Source organism: Notechis scutatus, chromosome 6, assembly GCF_049901735.1.
Source record: "Notechis scutatus isolate UNSWTSFEM ecotype Mainland chromosome 6, rNotScu1.2, whole genome shotgun sequence".
Classification (NCBI taxonomy): Eukaryota; Metazoa; Chordata; class Lepidosauria; order Squamata; family Elapidae; genus Notechis; species Notechis scutatus.
The window spans coordinates 82,190,961-82,210,091 of NC_142014.1; the positions used below are offsets into that span (position 1 = coordinate 82,190,961).

At 48.9% G+C, this 19,131-nt stretch overlaps 1 protein-coding gene across 2 annotated transcripts; it reads right to left on the minus strand.

Annotated features, from left to right (window-relative positions):
- Nucleotides 1-623: 623 nt before the first annotated feature.
- LOC113427843 (C-type lectin 1-like) lies at nt 624-13,923 on the minus strand. Of its 2 annotated transcripts, none has more exons than XM_087969009.1 (6): nt 13,791-13,923; nt 11,552-11,625; nt 8,091-8,188; nt 6,777-6,914; nt 3,595-3,709; nt 624-858 (listed from the first exon to the last, which is right to left on the minus strand). In XM_087969009.1, exons 2-6 carry the CDS (start codon nt 11,607-11,609, stop codon nt 773-775), a joined length of 495 nt encoding a protein of 164 aa, XP_087825135.1. In that variant the 5' UTR covers nt 11,610-11,625; nt 13,791-13,923; the 3' UTR covers nt 624-772. The 2 variants fall into 2 exon arrangements, with proteins under 2 accessions (XP_087825135.1, XP_087825136.1); XM_087969010.1 differs by having other exon boundaries at nt 13,755-13,826.
- Between the last annotated feature and the right edge of the window lie 5,208 nt (nt 13,924-19,131).

Consider the following 19,131-nt stretch of genomic DNA (forward strand, 5'->3'; position numbering starts at 1 on the left):
ATTTAAAATTATGAGTTTGATGGTCCCTGAGGTCCAAAAAGTTGGCGACCCCTGCTGTAGATGACCCTCTCAGTCAGCTCCAACTGTTTTGGAGGGAAACTTTGAACATTTATATTTGAGCAGGTTTTTCGAGCATTATGATTAAGGCCCTGTGGGCCCAGGGCATAAATTACAGGCATTTGCCTGCAGTTCCTCAGTTCCAATTTTGAGTCAATAAATGCTGTTGCAACTATGCTGGTCTGACTCTTGCCTACTGAAGCCCACCACGCAACAATAGCATCAATGGATGGTCCTCGTAAAGAAAGCATCCCCTCCCCTTAATACCCTTTAACCTGAAAATAAGGAGAAATATTCTGACAGCAAGAGCAATCAACCCATGGAACAAAAGTTGCCCTTGGAAGTTGTGGGAGCTTCATCCCTGGAGGCTTTCAAGAAGAGAACTGGACTACCCTCTGTTAGAAATGGTGTAGGGTCTCCTGCTTGGGCAGGGGGTTGGACTAGATGACCTACAAGGTCCCTTCCAACTCTGATTATCTGTTGTTTGTTCATACCAACCCTTGCTGTGCAGAAGTCTCAGGGATCTTGAGCTACAGACCTCCGAGTTTGAATATAGAGGACACCAGTTATGCTAGAGAGAATTTATTCAGACTTCTGGCCCATCGGAATGAGGAAAATCAGGTCCAAGCTACACAAGGCATCTGTCCCGCAAAGGGGTGCGGAGCAGAGATTCCAGCGATCAGGCAGGCAGGCCTCGCTGCTTCTCCAACCTCCATTAGCCGCCTGCCTCACTCCGGGGCTGGAACTTGCAGACAAATGGATGCCGGCGTGTGCACTTCTTATCGTTCCATTGGAGATGCCCTGGGTAGCAAAAGAGAAAGTTTCGCACTGAACTCCTCAGAGTCCCAGAGGAGCATTTCAGTGGCACCTCCCTCTGTCAGTTTTGGAAGTTTTACTTAGAAACTTCCACGCTGCCCCATTTTAGTGGGAATTACGGAGAGGTGGAAGTTTAGACCTAACAACGTTCTTCGTCTAAGTCAAGGATGAGCCATCCTGCCAGGGGTGGAATTCTACTGGTTTGGACCGGTTTGAGCGAACCACTTGTTCCAGGGTTCAGCTTACTCCAAACCAGTTCGCTGTGACGAGGAACCACGCGATCATCGAACTGGTTGCTATACCGGTGAAATCCCACCCCTTACATCCTGCCCCTGGGAAAGGAGTGGTTGGAGCGGTGTCTCCAGTTGGGATGGCTGGTGCTTGGACCATGGGATGGATGGATGGGTGCAGGGGGTAGGTCTTTGAATTTACAACTACGAAGGGAAAACTCGAATCGGAGAGGTTCAGGTCCTCCCAGATGCGCCGATACGACTACTCTAATAAAATGGAACTTTGAGAAAATGCCTGTCTCGGAGTCTGTTGGTTTGGAGTTGGGTTAGTTGGAACACTGGAACCCTCGTTTGCAGGAGGAGAACCTCACCTGCTTATGGTGGGCTTTGGGCTCAGTAGGTTATTGTAACTCAGCTGGATAGTGAAATGAGTGGCATATAATTTAATGATAGGTAGGTAGACAGACAGATAGATAGAGGTAGATAGATTGATTGACAGAGAGAGAGAGACAGACAGACAGATAGGATACAGATAGTAGCTAGCTAGCTAGCTAAATAGAGATGAGGAGAGAGAGAGAGAGAGAGAGAGAGAGAGAATAGAGCAGGGTTACCCAAACGTGGCAACTTTAAGACTTGTGGACTTCAACTCCCAGAATTCCTCAGCCAGTTGAAATCCACAAGTCTTAAAGTTGCCACGTTTGGAGACTTCTGAAATAGATGATAGAGAGAGAAAGAGAGAGAAAGAGAGATAGGGACAGATAATAGAGAGAGAGAGAGGGAAAGAGAGAGAGGGAAGGAGGGAGGGAGAGGGAGAGGGAGAAGTGAGGTCATGGCTATCAGATCTTGCCTATCAAGCTTTCAGCCACAGGAGAGTAGCAAAGCTTCCTTTTTGTCCTGTATGACTACTCTCCCCGGCTGTAGAAAACACGCCTCTCCGGCTGGCTCTGGTAACCTGGGACACAATCTGGGGAGAGGTATGCGTGGAATGTGCTTCTGGACATAACCAAACGGCTCCATCAGATCTCCCTCCCTCCTTCTTATGGCAACTTGGAGAGCAAACCAGGAATGCTTTACGAGTTGACATCTGTTGTCCTCTCTGCCACCAACTCTTCCAGCCCTCTCAACAAGGGTCAGTGAAACAAGATTAGGGGTCAAAATTTCCCAGTTCAGAAATCTCTTGAACCTGCCAGTGCGAAGAATTATACCACGTGCCCAATTTCACTGCCTTAAGACATTGACCCTGGACGAAGGATTTCCTTGCAACGGGAGTTTGTTATCCAGCCCAGTGGTCACCAATTGGTGGGCTGGGGACCACTGGTGATCCACGGGAAAATTTTGGTGGTCCACAGAGAAATGTCCCTCCCCCAAAGCAATTAGTCCAGGCTGCGCGGGAACACAAGGCTGCAATGCCCGCATGGCCGGCCCACCCATTGACCCCCACCCTTCGGCCGAGCGCAAACCTTGAGTAGAGCCATGCGAGCTGGAACTGGAAGGTAAGACCAATGGCAGGGAGGGAAATCCGCCCGGGGTGGCTTGCTGATGTTGATGGGAAAGTCGGTCCCATATTCCAGAGCTGCAGTAGTCACAGGACTGGCCCTTTGGTCATCCCGGAGCAGCTTCTCCACTCCACGGCAGGCCGGTGCACCCTGATGGAGGAGCAGCTGCTCCGGAGTGACCAAAGGGCCAGTCCTGTGACTCCTGCAGCTCTGGAATACGGGACCGACTTTCCCACCAACGTCAGCAAGCCGCCATCAGTCAAAATTCATATTAGTGGTCCATGGGATTTGAAATTATGAGTTTGAGGTCCAAAAGGTTAGCAACCCCTGGATTAAGCCACAGTTCATTTTTTTTAAACTGCTTTTCTCATTTCTATGCCATCCATATTTCTTCTGTTGGCTGTGTGTCTCCCTGCACCTTATATTTAGACTCTGCTCTCTTTGGCCACCTCCTTTTTTTGGAAAAAATTGCTTTCCTGACCGATTCTTTTTCTTCTGATTGCTGCCTCTGTCCCCAACATTTTTTCCCCCCAACTATTTTCCTGCAGCACTCTGGCAGCCAAAATGGGGCAGGGGGGAAGGGAGCATTTTGGGCCTGGGCTGCCTCCTGTAACACCCTGGCAGAGAAAATGGGGTGTGCACCACCCCACCCCCATTCGTGCCACATTTTAGCTAGGCAGTGGCATCGCAGGCCGGCCCTTTGCTATTTCCAGGCCAGCCAGAGGGCTTTGAGTTTGACACCCCTGAATTATGGGGTGATATTCCTGCAACAATTTCTACTTACAGTCCCGATTTTTGAAGGAATGATGCTTTCGATTTTGTTTCTCCTACGGGTGTTTCTGTGTTCCCCGCTCTGTACAGAGTGTAGGACTGTGAAAGATCAGAGGTGCAACCAAGGCCACCAGTGGCCAAGGGGTGAATGTTGCAAGACGGGGTCAGATGGTGTCCTTATTATTGGAAGGTCACCCTCAATTGCCCCCAACATGTTGACTTACGTGTTCTGGCTGACAGCACAGCACAGAATTCCTGGTTGAAAAAGTTGTTGGGTTCACCTTCTTCCCAGGATGTGTGAGTGAGGTTGGAGCCATCACTCCACTCCCAGATGCCTTTCTGTAATGAAAGGGAAACCATGTTAACCAACTGGGGAAGGGGCTCTGGCTATGTAGGGCCCAGGGACAGAGAGAGAAAAGTTGGCACATTTCAAGGGGCACACTCAGAGAATCTGAGGTCCCTTCCAACTCTCTTAAACTTTATAAACCAATAGATGATCTCTCTCTATCTCTGTCTCTCTGTCTCTCTCTGTGTCTCTGCAGGGGTGGGATTCTACCAGTTCGCACCTATTCACTAGAACCGGTTGTTAACATTCTAAGCAGTTCGGAGAACCGGTTGTTGGAAGAAATTACTGGTCTAATCCTGTAAGGAAGGCAGGAAGGAAACATTCTGGTGTTGCTTATAGAAACTGCCTCTCCATTAATCCTTATTACATTCTTGGCAGGACTAGACTTCCTGTCTCTGGAACGTCTCTGGAGTTGTTGTTTTTTTTGCTCCTTTGCTGGTACTTTGCTTGTGTGGAGTGACCCTTCAAAGTTACAATGGCACTGAAAAAAGTGACTTATGACCCTTTTTCACACTTACGACTGTTGCAGCATCCCCACAATCATGAGAGGCCAGGCAAGGAGATGCATGCCTCGATGTGAGTTATATTGAGTTGGCCACACCCAGCCAGTCACATGACCACCAACCCATGCCCAACACCTAAGCCACGCCCACAGAACTGGTTATTAAAAATTTGAATCCCACCCCTGTGTCTCTGTCTCTATCTCTCTGTCTCTGTCTTTCTGTCTCTCTCTATCTCTCTGTCTCTCTCTCTGTCTCTCCCTCTCTCTTCTTTTTCCATCTATCTGGTAAATTTCAGTTGATCTGAACAACTAGGTAGTGTTATACTTGGTGAAGTCTTGATACATGACCATCAGTATGAGTAAAACCAGTTTTTGGTGGAGTAGGAACAAGCATAAAGGAATGTGCTAATGTGCTAATTGAGGCAATCTTGAAGTCCTCCATTCTCAATATGGTTTATCTTTCCCAATCTAATTGATATGTTTCTTCTTTATTGAGACAATAACTCTCTCTTGAGGATAGTAACAGTAGATGGGAAGGGAAATAGCCTGATATTTGCTAATTATGGAATATTTATCCTTGCATCATCTATCACCTATGTACTAATTATGAATATTTATGCTTCCATCAAAAGGGGGCACAATGGTTCAGGGGTTAAAGATGCTGAGCCTATCAGCTGGGTTCGAGACCCGAGTTATACATGATGGGATGAGTTCTCATTATTTGCTTCAGCTCCTGCCCACCAGGCAGTTCGAAAGCATGCAAATGCTAGTAGATAAATAGGTACCACTTCACTGGGAAAGTAACAGCATTCTGTGCACCTTGGTGTATAGTCATGCTGACCACATGACCATGGAAGCTTCTACAGATAATGCTGGCTCCTTTTGCGAAGACTGTCATGCCCCTGTCAGAGTCTGAATCCGAGGAGGAAGATGAACAGCTGACAGGGAGTGGGAGTGTGGCTCTGTTGACTGTGGAGGAAACGGGTGAAGGGCAAAGTCCGACTGGGCAGAGCAGGGAAGAGGGAGAACAAGGGAGAGGGAGTTCAGAGGAAGACCCAGGCCCACCCCCTCTTCATTCTAGGGCATGCAGGGAGGAACGGAGGAGAGAGCAATGTGGGTTGTGTGGCTTACGGGGGAGGAAAGGGCCCTGATTCCTGTTAGGAATGATAGTCACCTAACAGTTGGGTTGGCAATATATAAACCAGGATAGTCATTTAATACTGTTATATCTTTAAGAGAATTGTGATTGGCTGAGGTTCCTCCAATGGCCATAAGATGGAGCCAGAAACCTGGTTTGCTTGTTTTTGCATTTCCCTTTTTGCCTTTTGCCTGATGGTCATTCTGCTTGAATTGCTGTGAGTCTTGCAACTGTTCGCAAACTCTGTTTACTGAATGTTGTTTATGATACTGGTAAAGAAAAGGACTTCATTTTTGGATTATCCCTGGACTGATTGTTTTGAATACTAACTGCTTTAATCATGTATGATTTGGACTGTTTGTTAGACTTTGTTTACCCATTTACTGGAAGTAAAACTTACATTTTACTATTCAGCGTATCTGTGTGCTGGTTGTGTGTTATTCATCACCACTCTCACTATGTTTCCCTGAGTGCGCTCATTTTCCTAACGGGGAATATCTCAACAATTCCCTTCATTAGCCACAGCTGGGGGAGAGAGTTAAAAGAAATGCATGCTGAGTGCGGCAGCTGCTGGGAACAAATGTGAGTTTATCTTGTGTTGACTTTGGTTATCTGTGTTCCTGGAATCCTCCCAACCGTGTTAAGTTATTGTCATGCCTTCACATCTGGAATTCTTGCTCCTGCCCTGTAGGACTAATTATCTCATCTTGCCTTGATTGGACTTATAGTTACAGTTTTTGTTGACCATGTTTTGGACTTGATTCTCTGCAGCCAAAGGCTGTTCCTGGGAGAATTTTCTGCATCCAGAAGGTAACCAGGACATTGGGGGCAAAGTTGGAGCTAATAAAGGGACTCCTACTTATTTCACTGTGTTGCCTTTGTGCCACGCCCCTTTGGGTCATCACAAAAACAGAGGTGAACACTGACCCCTAGAGTTGGATATGACTGAACAAGTGGAGGCCTTTCTGTTCATGCTTACATTATTTATTACCTATGTATGTGCATGGCTGTATCATTTTCGCCTCCTTTCCTACAATGTTTAAATATGAGCACATTTTTTTTTTAGAATGTAAGAGCCCCTCCCATTATCTTCTGGAGGGAATTCCTCCCATCCACTCTGTTAATGATAAACAATTGGGTTTTGGGCCCTGCATTTTGGAAACGCCCCAGAAAAAAACTCTCTGGGGGTGTCCATGAAGTCACCAGCTCAGCTGATATTGGTTTGACCTCAGAGTGAGAAATAGGGTCAAAGTCAGTGAGTCCCTGTGTGAGAGACTGCCAGAAAAAACCCCAGGGCTATGGGTTATTCTGCCACACGATTCTTCACCAAACTTTTGGCCGGGAGATTCCCTAGCCCCCTTCAAACAGCCCCTTAGAAATGATAACAAAAGGCATTGATAAAAGATCAGCAAGGACCTACTCTCTTTGAAAGCCTCAGTCCCATCCAAACATCAAATAATTTCAATTTTTGGGAGATGTAGTTGGACAACTTCACTGACTCTCCCACGTCATTGATGGAGGCGAGTTGGGAGTTTTCCTGCTGTTCCACACAGAACCTCTGGGAGAAAGCAACAACAGAGAAAAACACTTGTTCAGCAAAGAAGGAACATCTTTTCCATCTGTGTGTATTTGTGCCTGTGAGAAAAGAGCGGGGTCCTGGCCACTGTCTTGACTTCCTTGCCCTCTGCAGATGTCCTTGCTGGAGTCTGCAGCTCTTGAAAAGTTCCTGGCTTAAATTCATGTATTAAAATCTCAAATTCCCCCATCCCTTCAGAGACCAGGTGGTCAAGAGGCCCGAAAATACCAGCCAGAGTTGCCAGGAAAACATCAGGAAATCTGTGGTCTAAAACAGGGGTCCCCAACCACGGTCCGCGGACCGCACCGGTCCGCGGAACAAGTCTTACCGGGCCGCTGGTTGCTGGGCGCCACCATCTTTTTGGTAAAAGTGCTTCCGGTGAGCTTTTCCGGTAGAAAGCTCACGGAAGCACTTTTTCATCAAAAAGATGGCGGCGCTGCGCTCGGTGAGCTTTTCTGCAGAAAGCCATTTCTACCCGAAAAGCTCACCGAAGCGCTAGCGCCGCCACTTTTTCATCAAAAAGATGGCGGCGCCCAGTTGATGCCGGGTACCGGGCGCGGCGCCCAGCTGATGCTGGTACCGGGCCGCGGCATCAAAAAGGTTGGGGATCACTGGTCTAAAAGATAGTCACTCAACCCAGAAGATCAACTGGCCATGAAAGTTGTCAGGGTAATGATTTGAAAGCTGACCAGCTGCTGCGAGGATTTAATGCTGGGAAGGAGTCAGCAAGGTTTTTGGGCTAATATCCCTTTAAGAGCCTGTGTAATAAAAAGAGGCCCTGTTGGGGTGTATCTCTCCCCACCACCCTGTGTGTGCTTCCGTGCTGCAATTGCTGATTGCTGATTGTTTTTGAGATCTGATTAAAGTACGAGTATGTATATATTTTTTGTAGATAAAAACCACTATTTAAATGCAAACCTCTGTTTAACTGTATTTGCTCCTTGTTGTCTCACATAGTCACACTGTTCACACTCTGACAAAAGTCTACACCAGTATCAAGCCCACGTTTCATACTTGCATTTCAGACTGTCCTAAAATGGTGATCTGTGCTACCTTTTCATGCACACAGTCTAGTTGACCTCCAGGTCTCCCTTTATGGCCCATCTCAAACAATCTCTCATATTCAATTCATATTCAAAGGCACAGGGCACATCTAACCTGTGCTCGGTCCCAGGACATCGGAGTGTAGAAGAGCTTGTAGCAAGACACATTGTAGGAGACCCAATCAAAGGGACAATAGCGATTGGCTCCAATTCCTGGGTGGGAAGAGAGAAAGTCCAATGAGAAGATGGCCAGGAGAAAAGGCGGCGGAGGAGGAGGAGACAACTGGGTCTACAGAACATCCTTAACCTGATGAGTTACAAACATCTTCGATGGCAATAAATTGAATTTGACTTGTGTTACAGACAATGGTGGTATTCTACCGGTTTGGCCTGGTTCAGGCGAACCGGTAGTAAAATATGTTACCGTTCAGCCGAACTGGTAGTTAAAAAAACAGCTACCAGTTTGGCCAAACCGGGATTTCTTTTTTCTTTTCCTCCCGATGATCAGCTGTTCCGACGATCAGCTGTGCTGGGATCCCCCTCACTGTCTTGTTGCTTCACCCAGGAGGCTTCCCTGAGGCCCAGGAGGCAAAAGGGGATGCACAGGTGTGTGTGTGTGCTGCGCCCCCCTCCCCATGCTCCATTTTTTGCCTCCTGGGCCTCAGGGAAGCCTCCACGGAGCAAAAATGGCCTCCCAGGAAGCTTCCCTGGGGCCCAGGAGGCAAAAAATGGGGGGCGGGGGTGCTGCTGCAAAAAATGAAGAAGCCACACCCACTAAGTCACATGGCCATGCCCACCTAGCCACACCCACAGAACCAGTAGTAAAACTATTTGCATCCCATCCCTGGTTACAGACGGGGAAGCTGCATTTGGAGAATGTCCAAAACTTGGTTTGGGTTAACCTGGGTTAATTTCCTTAAAGCTACGTGTCTTGTGTGTGAACCTGTCCACTTTGTTTGGTCTACCATTCAGTGAACCATGCAAAAGCCAGAAAACAGGGTTCCTTCAAGGACCAGATTAAGCCTGTTTAACTTTGGTCCACTTGGCTTTGGGGTGTGAAATGGGGACCTTCCCGAGCAGGTCTCACAACCCTCACAACTCTTCCAATGGGCTTATGTGGGGCTACCTTCAAGACTCTCCTGAAATTGTAACTGCTGAGGAAGGTAAGCGTCAAGCCGTTGACCAGTGCAAACTACATGTCAACTCATAAAACATTTTCTATACACGTTTTATAGTTGCCAACAGAAAGACTGGGGGGAGTTTCAAAGAGAAGGTGGCAGTGTGGAATCGAAAGTACATTCCATTCATATTTTCTTCAGAGACAGATTAGATGACTGAAGCTTCTGCCGTGAAAAAATCTAATTGGAGAGCATGATTGATTACTCTTAGCTATGGACGTGCTTTGTTGGAGAATATGGATTATGATACACTCAGAGGGATGGGGGGAAAAGCAGGGTCAAGGGTGACAGTGAATTACGTATCTCAGAGTCGGCTATGCCCAGGCCATGCCGACATGTTGACTTCCAGTAAATCCTTTGAAGTTTTGGGAGTGTGGCTCGAGACTCACGATTTAATTGGGGTAACTGCTAGAATCCTGACAAATAGCCGACTATCGGAATCCTGACACTACAGGGATCATATAAGTCTGTGCTTAAGGAACTGCACTGGCCACCAGGATGTCCCATAGCTGTTCACAGGCTTCAGGGGTGATTATTTGTGGGTCTGACCCAGTGGTGGGCTGCAACGCATGCCTAGTGTGCGCTTTGCACAGGGTCGCAGGGTTCAAAAACAGCAGTTTGAAGCTCATCTACTTACTTTCTAGGGCAGCCCTGAGGCAGAACAGCTGAGGCATGGAAACCAGCAGAGCCAGAAAGAAGGAAATATAGGGCAGGATAAGGCAGGGGTGGGTGAATGGGGCCAGCTGACGGTTGGAACTACGGGTTCACTAGAATCAGGGGTGGGATTCTACAGGTTCGCACCTATTCGCTAGAAGCGGTTGTTAACATTCTAAGCAGTTCGGAGAACCGGTTGTTAGAAGAAATTACTGGCCTAATCCTGTAAGGAAGGCAGGAAGGAAACATTCTGGTGTTGCTTACGGAAACTGCCTCTCCGTTAACCCTTGTTACATTCTTGGCAGGACTAGACTTCCTGTCTCAGGAATTTCTCTGGAGTTTTTTTTCCTGCTCCTTTGCTGGTACTTTGCTTGTGTGGAGTGACCCTTCAAAGTTACAATGGCACTGAAAAAAGTGACTTATGACCGTTTTTCACACTTACGACTGTTGCAGCATCCCCACAGTCATGAGAGGCCAGGCGAGGAGATGCGTGCCTCAAGGTGAGTGATGTTGAGTTGGCCACACCCAGCCAATAACGCGACCACCAAGCCACACCCACCAACTAAGCCACGCCCACAGAACCGGTTGTTAAAAAATTTGAATCCCACCCCTGGCTAGAACCCATCCAAACTGGCCCATGACTGGTCTGACCCCCTGTCAAGTGATGAAACCCATTTAAATAAAGAGCGAAGTCCGTCTCCCATAATAATTTCTTTTATTTAGAAATGCCTCAAATGGGCAAAAGTCTGTTATAATTCCGGATCTACTCACTGCCAAGGAGAGACCCTTCCCAAGATGCCCTGCCAACTCTCAGGTTCATGAAAAAGGATCTAAGCTCTTGTGCAGAGTGCTTATTTTTAAAAAAACAATCGATGCACGCATCTCTGCCAACTTTTTAATTAATTAATTAACTTTCAATTAATTCTGCATTTCAATTGCTTTGAATTTTTCGCTTTGTTATCGCATTGCTACAAACAGCCCTGAGTCTGGGACAGTGGTGGGATTCAATTATTTTTTACTATTGGGTTCTGTGGGTGTGGTGTGGTGGGCGTGGCATGGTTTGGTGGGCTTGGCAGGGGAAGGTTGCCCTAAAATCCCTCTTCCCTCCCCACCCTTCTAACCTGCTTTCCAGCTCTGTTCTCCTGTGCAGGGCAACCAAAGAAGAAGTCCCAGCCCATCAGCTGGGACTCAATGGGAGGCAGAGAAGAGATGGGGGTTGGCGGGGCCAGTCGGAGGTGGGATTGGCCGGTTCTCCCAACTACTCAAAATTTTCACTACTGGTTCTCCAGAACCGGTCAGAACCGGCTGAAGACCATCTCTGGTCTGGGATCAGAGAGACAAGGTGGGGTTGAAAAGCCAAACATGAATTGAGAGGAGATAAATAAAATAAAATAAAATTGAGAAAATTTAAAAGAGAGGAGAAGACATACAGAAAACTGAAAATGTTAATAAGATATGAAATGGTATTTAAAATGAATATGAATTTGAATTTGTGTCTGTACCAAGAGTTTTAACCCGGGACTAAGCAACTATCAGATAAGAGATTTTTTTATGCTTTTATGTTTTGTTTTATGTGTATCTGTGTATTGTTTGTCTTGAAAATAAAACTTGTTTAAAAAAAAAAAAAGCCAAACAGCAACTTCAGCGAGAGGATTCAGGAGCAGGGTGTGTGTGTGTGAACTCAGGAAGGTCAGAGACAAGATAATTGACCTCTCCAGACACGAGACACCCGGTTTGAACTCACCACTTAGGGCGAAAGCCACGACCAGCAAGCCGAGGCTCGTAAAGAGGAATCGACCCATGGTCTTCCTTCCTTCCCTGCAGAGAGAAGCAAAGAGGGGAGAAGTTAAAGGGGTGGGTGGTACCATTGGGAAGCCCCCCACCCCCTCCAAGGAATAGGGGCCCCACCTCCAACTTGGGACCAAGCCAGGGATCCCAAAGTGGGTTTCGTAGCTTTGCACCGGCCCCCTTTCTCCCTCCTTGTTCATGCAACCCTTGCTCCCGTGGGCCCCCCGTGGATCCTGCCTTGCTGTGTAATGGGAAACGCCTGAGCGATGCTCTCCTGTATTGTAACAAAATAACAGGGTTGGAGGAGACCTTGGTGGTCTCCTAGCCCCCTCCTCAAGCAGGAAACCGTCCACCGTTTCAGACAAATGAAGATTGGACTCCCATCTGTCAGAAACGGTGTAGGGTCTCCTGCTTGGGCAGGGGGGGGTTGGACTAGATGACCTTCAAGGTCCCTTCCCACTCTGATGATCTGTTAAACGGTGGTCTAAACTCTTTTTTGAAAGTTTCCAATGGTGGAGCACCCAAAGCTACTAGAGGAAAGCAATTCCGCTAGTGGATTGTTCTTACTATTAGGAATTTTCTCCTTAGTTCTAAGTTGCTTCTCTCCTCGATGAGTTTCCAAACGTTGCTTCTTGTCCTGCCTTCAGGTGCTTTGGAGAATAGCTTGACTCCCACTTCTTTTGGGGCAGCCCCTGAGATATTGGAAGGCTGCTCTCCTGTCTCCCCTGGTCCTCCTTTTCATCAAACTACACGTACCCAGTTCCTGCAGCTGTTCTTCACGTATTTTGGCCTCCAGGGCCCTAATCACCTTCGTTGTTCTTCTCTGCACTCTTTCCAAGTCTCAACTTCTTTTTTATATCCCAAACTGGACACAATATTCCAAGTGTGGCCTTACCAAGGTCTCCGAAAGCAGCACTAGAACTTCCCATGATCTTGATCCTATCCCTTTGTTAATGCAGCCTAGGAATTGCGTTGGCTTTTTTTGGCAGCTGCAGCACACGGCTAGTTCATATGTAAGGGATTGTCCACTAGGACTCCAAGATTCCTCTCCCAGTTACTGCTATTGAGCCAAGTACCACCTCATTCTGTCTCTGGGCATTTGGTTTTTCTTACCTAAATGTAACAGCTTGCTTTTCTCCACATTAAACTTCATGTTGTTGGATAGGGCTCCTTGTTCAAGTCTGTCAAGATCTTTTTGGATCCTGAGCTTGTGTTCTGGGGTGTCGGCTATTCCGGCCAGCTTAGTGCAATCTGCAGACTTGATGGGTTCCCCTTCTATTCCCTCATCTAAGTCATTGATGGATATGGAAGAGCCCCGGGCCTAAGACCTTGTGGTACCCCATTGCTTACTTCCCTCCATGCAGACGCAGTTCGATTAAGGGCGACATGTTGAGTGATGTTTGTCAGCCAAATACAAACCCATCTGGGGAGGAAGCTGTCTATCTCACATTTTTCTAACTTACTAAGAAGCAGGTTGTGATCTCCTGTGCCCCTCTCTTCATCTACTGCAGAGATCCCCCCTAGAGACCCCTTGCTCCCAGCTTCCCACAGACCCCCTTTTTGGAACCAGGACATCGCATGCTGCCCCTGAAAGATGGAGAGAAAGAGAGAGACAGAGAGACAGAGGGAGAGAAGAGAGAGAGAGACAGGGGGGGGACAGAGGGACAGAAGAAGAGAGAAAGAGAGAGACAGAGAGACAGAGGGAGAGACAGAGGGAGAGAGAAAGAGAGAGAGAAAGAGAGAGACAGAGACAGAGGGAGAGACAGTGGGAGAGACAGAAGAAGAGAGAAAGAGAGAGACAGAGAGACAGAGGGAGAGACAGAGGGAGAAAGAAAGAGAGAGACAGAGAGACAGAGGGAGAGGGAGAGACAGAGGGAGAGACAGAAGAAGAGAGAAAGAGAGAGAGAGACAGAGAGACAGAGAAAGAGAGAGAGAGAGAGAGAGAAAGAGAAGAGAAGAGAGAGAGAGACAGAGAGAGACAGAGGGAGAGAAGAGAGAGAAGAGAGAGACAGAGAGAGACAGTGGGAGAGACAGAAGAAGAGAGAGAAGAGAGAGAGAGAGAGAGAGAAGTGAGAAAGAGAGAGAAGAGAGACAGAGGGAGAGACAGTGGGAGGACAGAGGAGAGAGAAAGAGAGAGACAGCAGAGACAGGGGACTCACCTGTCAGGTGCCCACAGGTGGGAGAGCTGTACTCACCTGTCCCTTTGCCTCCACGGGTAGCAAGTCTACTCAGTGGCAACTCCAGGCTTCCCTCCAGCAAAGGGAATGGAGGCATTTATAGGCAAAGCAGGGGTGGATTTCTTTGGGGTGGGGGTAGAGGGAGAGGGAAATGGCTTGAGAAGGGATTTTTGGGGTCTAACCATCAGGAAGCAGCTGATGCATACAAAAGAAATTTAATCTGACAGGATTTACCTTCTGCCAGGACGGATGTCGCTGAGAGAATCCTGCAATTTGAAACGGTCCGTGAGGCCATTCAGCCCAGCCCTTGCTCAGCGCTGCAATCCAAAAGAAAGCACCCAGCCCCTTGAGGGCATCCAAACGAGGGGGACCCACCCGTCTCCCCTGGATGTCGGGTCTTCTGTGGAGAGGTTGATTTTTCCTCTCATTGTGGGTGAGGTTCCCTCAGCACCTGCGGGAGCGAACAGCTTCCAGCAGCCTCCAAAGGGAACTTCTCAGTTGTCCAGGTAAGGGTCGTCCCAAAGGTGGGTTCTTTTTTCTTCTTCAAAAGGCAACTGGACCTCCTTTGTTTTTCCTCAAAGACATTTCTGAGAGTCGCTGAGGCCCCTTGGAAGGTTACCTGGGCCCTCAGGGTCACCTGAATAATGCAAGTGGCTGTGGGACCTTCTTGGAATTGGGGCAAGGGCTGATGTTGTAAACAGGAGGTGGGTAGTGTCCGATCAGGAGTGGGACTCAAACCATTTAACAACCGGTTCTCTCCCCTAGTGACCGGCTGGGTGGATGGAGTCAGGGTGGGCGTGGCCAGGGGTGTGTGACAGGCAGCACTCAGCCTCCTGCACACCCCCCCGGGGACAAAAATGGGCCGTGGGGGGAGGGGGGCATGCCGCAACCTCTCCATGCCCCATTTTGGGCCTTGTAGGCCTCCCTGCACTTACCTGGGAGCCAAAACGGGGCGTGTGGGGAATTCCTGGAAGGAGGGCGGAGGGGAGGGGCCAGCCAGCAATTTAACAACCGGTTTGGCCCAAGTGGTGCGGACCTGTTGAATCCCACTACTGGGTCATATCCTTCCCCCTCCGTTCAGTGTTAAGGTAGATGGCCTCTCTGACCCCTCTTTTTGCACTATTCAGGGGACGCTGAGGGCGCCTATAAGCCTCTAAGCAGCCTCAACGATTCTCAGAGGGAGTACTAACAACCAGATGACTCCAAGGAAGATAAATCTTTTAATTCTCCGTCATTCATTCAGAACCGAAGAAGCTTCTCGGATGAGAAGCAAATTGTCTTCAAGGAAAACAAGGAAAGCCGAGCTGATTTTTTTTTTTGAAAAAGGTGTTTTTACAAAAAAAACAACAGCTGGGCTTTCTTTGTTTTTCTTGAAGACTTTTTGCTTCTCATCCAAGAATCTCTGCATTCCCACCAGAGGTGGGATTCAGCCGGTTCTGACCAGTTCTGGAAAACCGATAGCGGAGATAGCAGAGAACCGGCCAACCCCGTCTCTTCTCTGCCTCCCATTGAGTCCCAGCTGATCGGCTGGGTCTCCTTTGCTTGCCCTGCCCAGGAGAATGGAGCTGGAAAGCAGGCTAGTGGGGTGGGGAGGGAAGGGGGATTTTGCAGTATATCCTTCTCCTGCCATGCCCACCAAGCCATGCCTACCAAGCGACACCCACCAAGCCACACCCATAGAATGCCACACTCAAGCCACGCCCACAGCTGATTGCCTGGGTCTCCTTTGTTTGCCCTGCACAGGAGAACGGAGCTGGAAAGCAGGCTAGTGGGGTGGGGAGGGAAGGGGGATTTTGCAGTATATCCTTCCCCTGCCACGCCCACCAAGCCATGCCCACCAAGCGACACCCACCAAGCCTCACCCATAGAATGCCACACTCAAGCCACGCCCACAGCTGATCGCCTGGGTCTCCTTTGGTTGCCCTGCACAGGAGAACAGAGCTGGAAAGCAGGCTAGTGGGGTGGGGAGGGAAGGGGGATTTTGCAGTATATCCTTCTCCTGCCAGGCCCACCAAGCCACGCCTACCAAGCGACACCCACCAAGCCACACCCATAGAATGCCACACTCAAGCCACGCCCACAGCTGATTGCCTGGGTCTCCTTTGGTTGCCCTGCACAGGAGAACAGAGCTGGAAAGCAGGCTAGTGGGGATGGGGAGGGAAGAGGGATTTTGCAGTATATCCTTCCCCTGCCACGCCCACCAAGCCAAGCCCACAGAACGCCATGCCCACCAAGCCACGCCCACAGAGGATCGGCTGGGTCTCCTTTGGTTGCCCTGCACAGGAGAACGGAGCTGGAAAGCAGGTCAGTGGGGTGGGCAGGGAAGGGGGATTTTGCAGTATATCCTTCTCCTGCCATGCCCACCAAGCCATGCCTACCAAGCCACACTCACCAAGCCACACCCATAGAATGCCACACTCAAGCCACGCCCACAGCTGATTGCCTGGGTCTCCTTTGGTTGCCCTGCACAGGAGAACGGAGCTGGAAAGCAGGCTAGTGGGATGGGGAGGGAAGAGGGATTTTGCAGTATATCCTTCCCTTGCCATGCCCACCAAGCCACACCCACAAAACCAGTAGTAAAAAATTTGAATCCCACCACTGATTCCCACCATATGGGAGGTACTCAACCCAGGTTAAGAAAATGGAATGGCTGCTCCTGGCTTCCTCCAAGCCGCAGAATAACTAAGCAAGCATTGTGATTTGTGTTCAAACTGCTCCAAGTATTTCTCAGAGTTGGATTTCTCTGCGTGTTTCCTGAATCTAGTTGAGGTTCGGCTGCTGTGAGAAACTTGGCGCAGTCACTTCTCGGGGTTTAACTCTCTTTGAAAGCCTTCCTAGAAGCAGTTTATTATTTCGTTATTTCTTCCAGTTTTGAAATCTCCAATGTTTCAAGCTGGTCCACCCTCTGTAGCAGGGGTCGCCAAGCTTTTGGACCTCAGGGACCACCAAACTCATAATTTCAAATCCCACGGACCACTCATACCAATTTCGACTATCGGTGGCTTGTTGACGTTGGTGGGAAAGTCGGTCCCATATTCCAGAGCTGCAGTAGTCACAGGACTGGCTCTTTGGTCACCCTGGAGCAACTGCTCCTCCACCCGGGTGCACCAGCCTGCCAGGGACTGGAGGAGGAGATGCTCCGGGATGGCCAAAGGGCCAGTCCTGTGACTACTGTGGCTCTGGAATATGGGACCGACTCTCCCACCAACGTCAACAAGCCACCCAGGGGCGGATTTCCCTCCCCTGCCATTGGTCTTACCTTCCAGTTCCAGCTCGCGTGGCTTTACTCAAGGTTTGCGCTCGGTCGAGGGGTGGGAGCCAGCAGGTGGGCGGCACAGCCTTGTGTTCCCACACAGCCTGGATTAATTGCTTTGGGGGGGACATTTCTCTGCGGACCACCAAAATTTTCTCGCGGACCACCAGTGGCCCCGGCCCACTGGTTGGCGACCCCTGCTCTGTAGGATGCAGGCCCATCAGTTCAACCACCCCTGAAGCCTCTTCTGTCCAACCTCCAGGATGGGGAGCCCAACAGCTTTAGAAAGAGGGTATTCTACTGTTGGACAGACCTTTCCCCATATATTAAAATCCTATATTTTCCAATAATTGCACCTTCATAGCCGCACCCATGATTTCTGGACTTAGTTGCCAGAAGAAAAGGTTTGCTAGACAAACCTGCTTGGTGTGGCTCTCCAAAGGGTAGGTTCAGACACGAATTCATTTCTTCAGGACCTGGGACCACCTAATAAGGACCCCCCAAACTCCCAAAGCAGCGAGGGGTTTTTGTTTTAGCTAAGGGTCAGCAAGATCAGTGTTAAGCATTGAACAAGAGAGCCGCACAAAGCGTTGTGACACAATGCTAACAAGCCAACAAGTTGTCTTCTTCCCTTTGAAAACCACAAGAACGACAACAAAATAAAAATAAAAACCCCAGGAAGTAGAGGAGAAGGAACAAGTGAAATCTTTAAGCAATCCAAGTGCATTTGCGGGAATTACCACGTCAAAAGTCTGCTCGTCCATTATTGCAAAATGATTTATATAAACCTGCATTATATTTATGCACACACACACACACACACACACACAAAATCCTAGTCCCAACATGGGATTAGAACTCATAGAGACCGTCTGATTGGCCCAAAGTCACACAGTTGGCTTCCATTTCTTATTTTTACAAATAGAGTCAAGGTGGAGAACATATTCCACACACTATCCTCCTCCACCTCTTTTCCCTACAACAACAACCCTGTGAGGTGATTGGGCTGAGAAAGACGGACTGGCCAGTGGTGGGATTCAAATATTTTTACTACCGGTTCTGTGGGTGTGGCTTGGTGGGCGTGGCAGGGGAAGGAGGCTGTAAAATCTCCAGTCAGAGGTGGGATTGGCCGGTTCTCCAAACTACTCAAAATTTCCACGACCGGTTCTCCGGAACTGGTCAGAACCTGCTGAATACCAAAGTCACCCAGTTGGCTTTCATACCTGAAGCGGGATTAGAACTCCCCATCTCCTGCTTTCTACCCTCATGCCTTAACCACTAGACCAAACTGCCTCTCAAAGATGGCTCGCTTGCCCCGAAGAGGTTGCCTCCTCTCATGTGTTGTATGAGAAGCCCACACAACTGAAACTATGGGTCGCAAAACTTATTTCTTCCCCTGCTATCCTCCAAACAAAAAAAAGCAACAACACCTTGTTGGCATTTGATGCTTGCAGACATCCGGAGGGCATCAGGCTGGGGAAATTGGAGTCCCTTAGAACCATGGGGATGGGCGGCATATACCTTTAACAAATAAATAAGTTGCAAACGGGTTCTTGGCTTTACTAAACTAAAATAGAAAAGATCCTCGAAAAAATCAGGAAAATTTTTTCTCTCCTGCCGACAAACAGCTGATGTTGATGCCAAAGCTGGCTCTTTGGCGATACACTCCCCACCTTCAAACAGGAGCAACTAGGAATGACCCAAAATGATCCTCAGGTGTTCACGGACCTACCTGGGAAGAGGAATTTTGAAAATTGCCATTTTTAGGAGGAGCGGTCAGAGGGCCAAGTCTTCACCTGTTTTCTTCCACCTGTTTGTTTCGTTTAAGCCAGTGGTCACCAACCAGTGGGCCGGGGACCACTGGCGGTCCACAAGAAAATTTTGGTGGTCTGCAGAGAAATGTCTCCCCCCCCCACAAGCAATTAATCCAGACTGCGCGGGAACACAAGGCTGCGCTGCCCACATGGCCCGTGAGAACACAAGGCCTGCGTCACTTGCACTGTGCACAACACGAGGGAGTGAGGGAAGGGGGGGAAGGGTGGAGGGGGGGACTTGCCTCACTCACCTCACGCACCTGGCCTGGCCAGCGGACTGCTTCTTTCCGCT

Bases quoted from the DNA above. Each gene is read 5' to 3' on its own strand.
- LOC113427843 (XM_087969009.1), bottom strand. From the start codon at position 11,609: ATGGGTCGATTCCTCTTTACGAGCCTCGGCTTGCTGGTCGTGGCTTTC. The intron at 6,915-8,090 runs GTTAGATGTGCC...GCTTTCTCCCAG, and splicing joins TGTCCTGGGACCGAGCACAG to AGGTTCTGTGTGGAACAGCA. The intron at 859-3,594 runs GTAAGTCAACAT...TTTGCTACCCAG, and splicing joins TGTGCTGTCAGCCAGAACAC to GGCATCTCCAATGGAACGAT.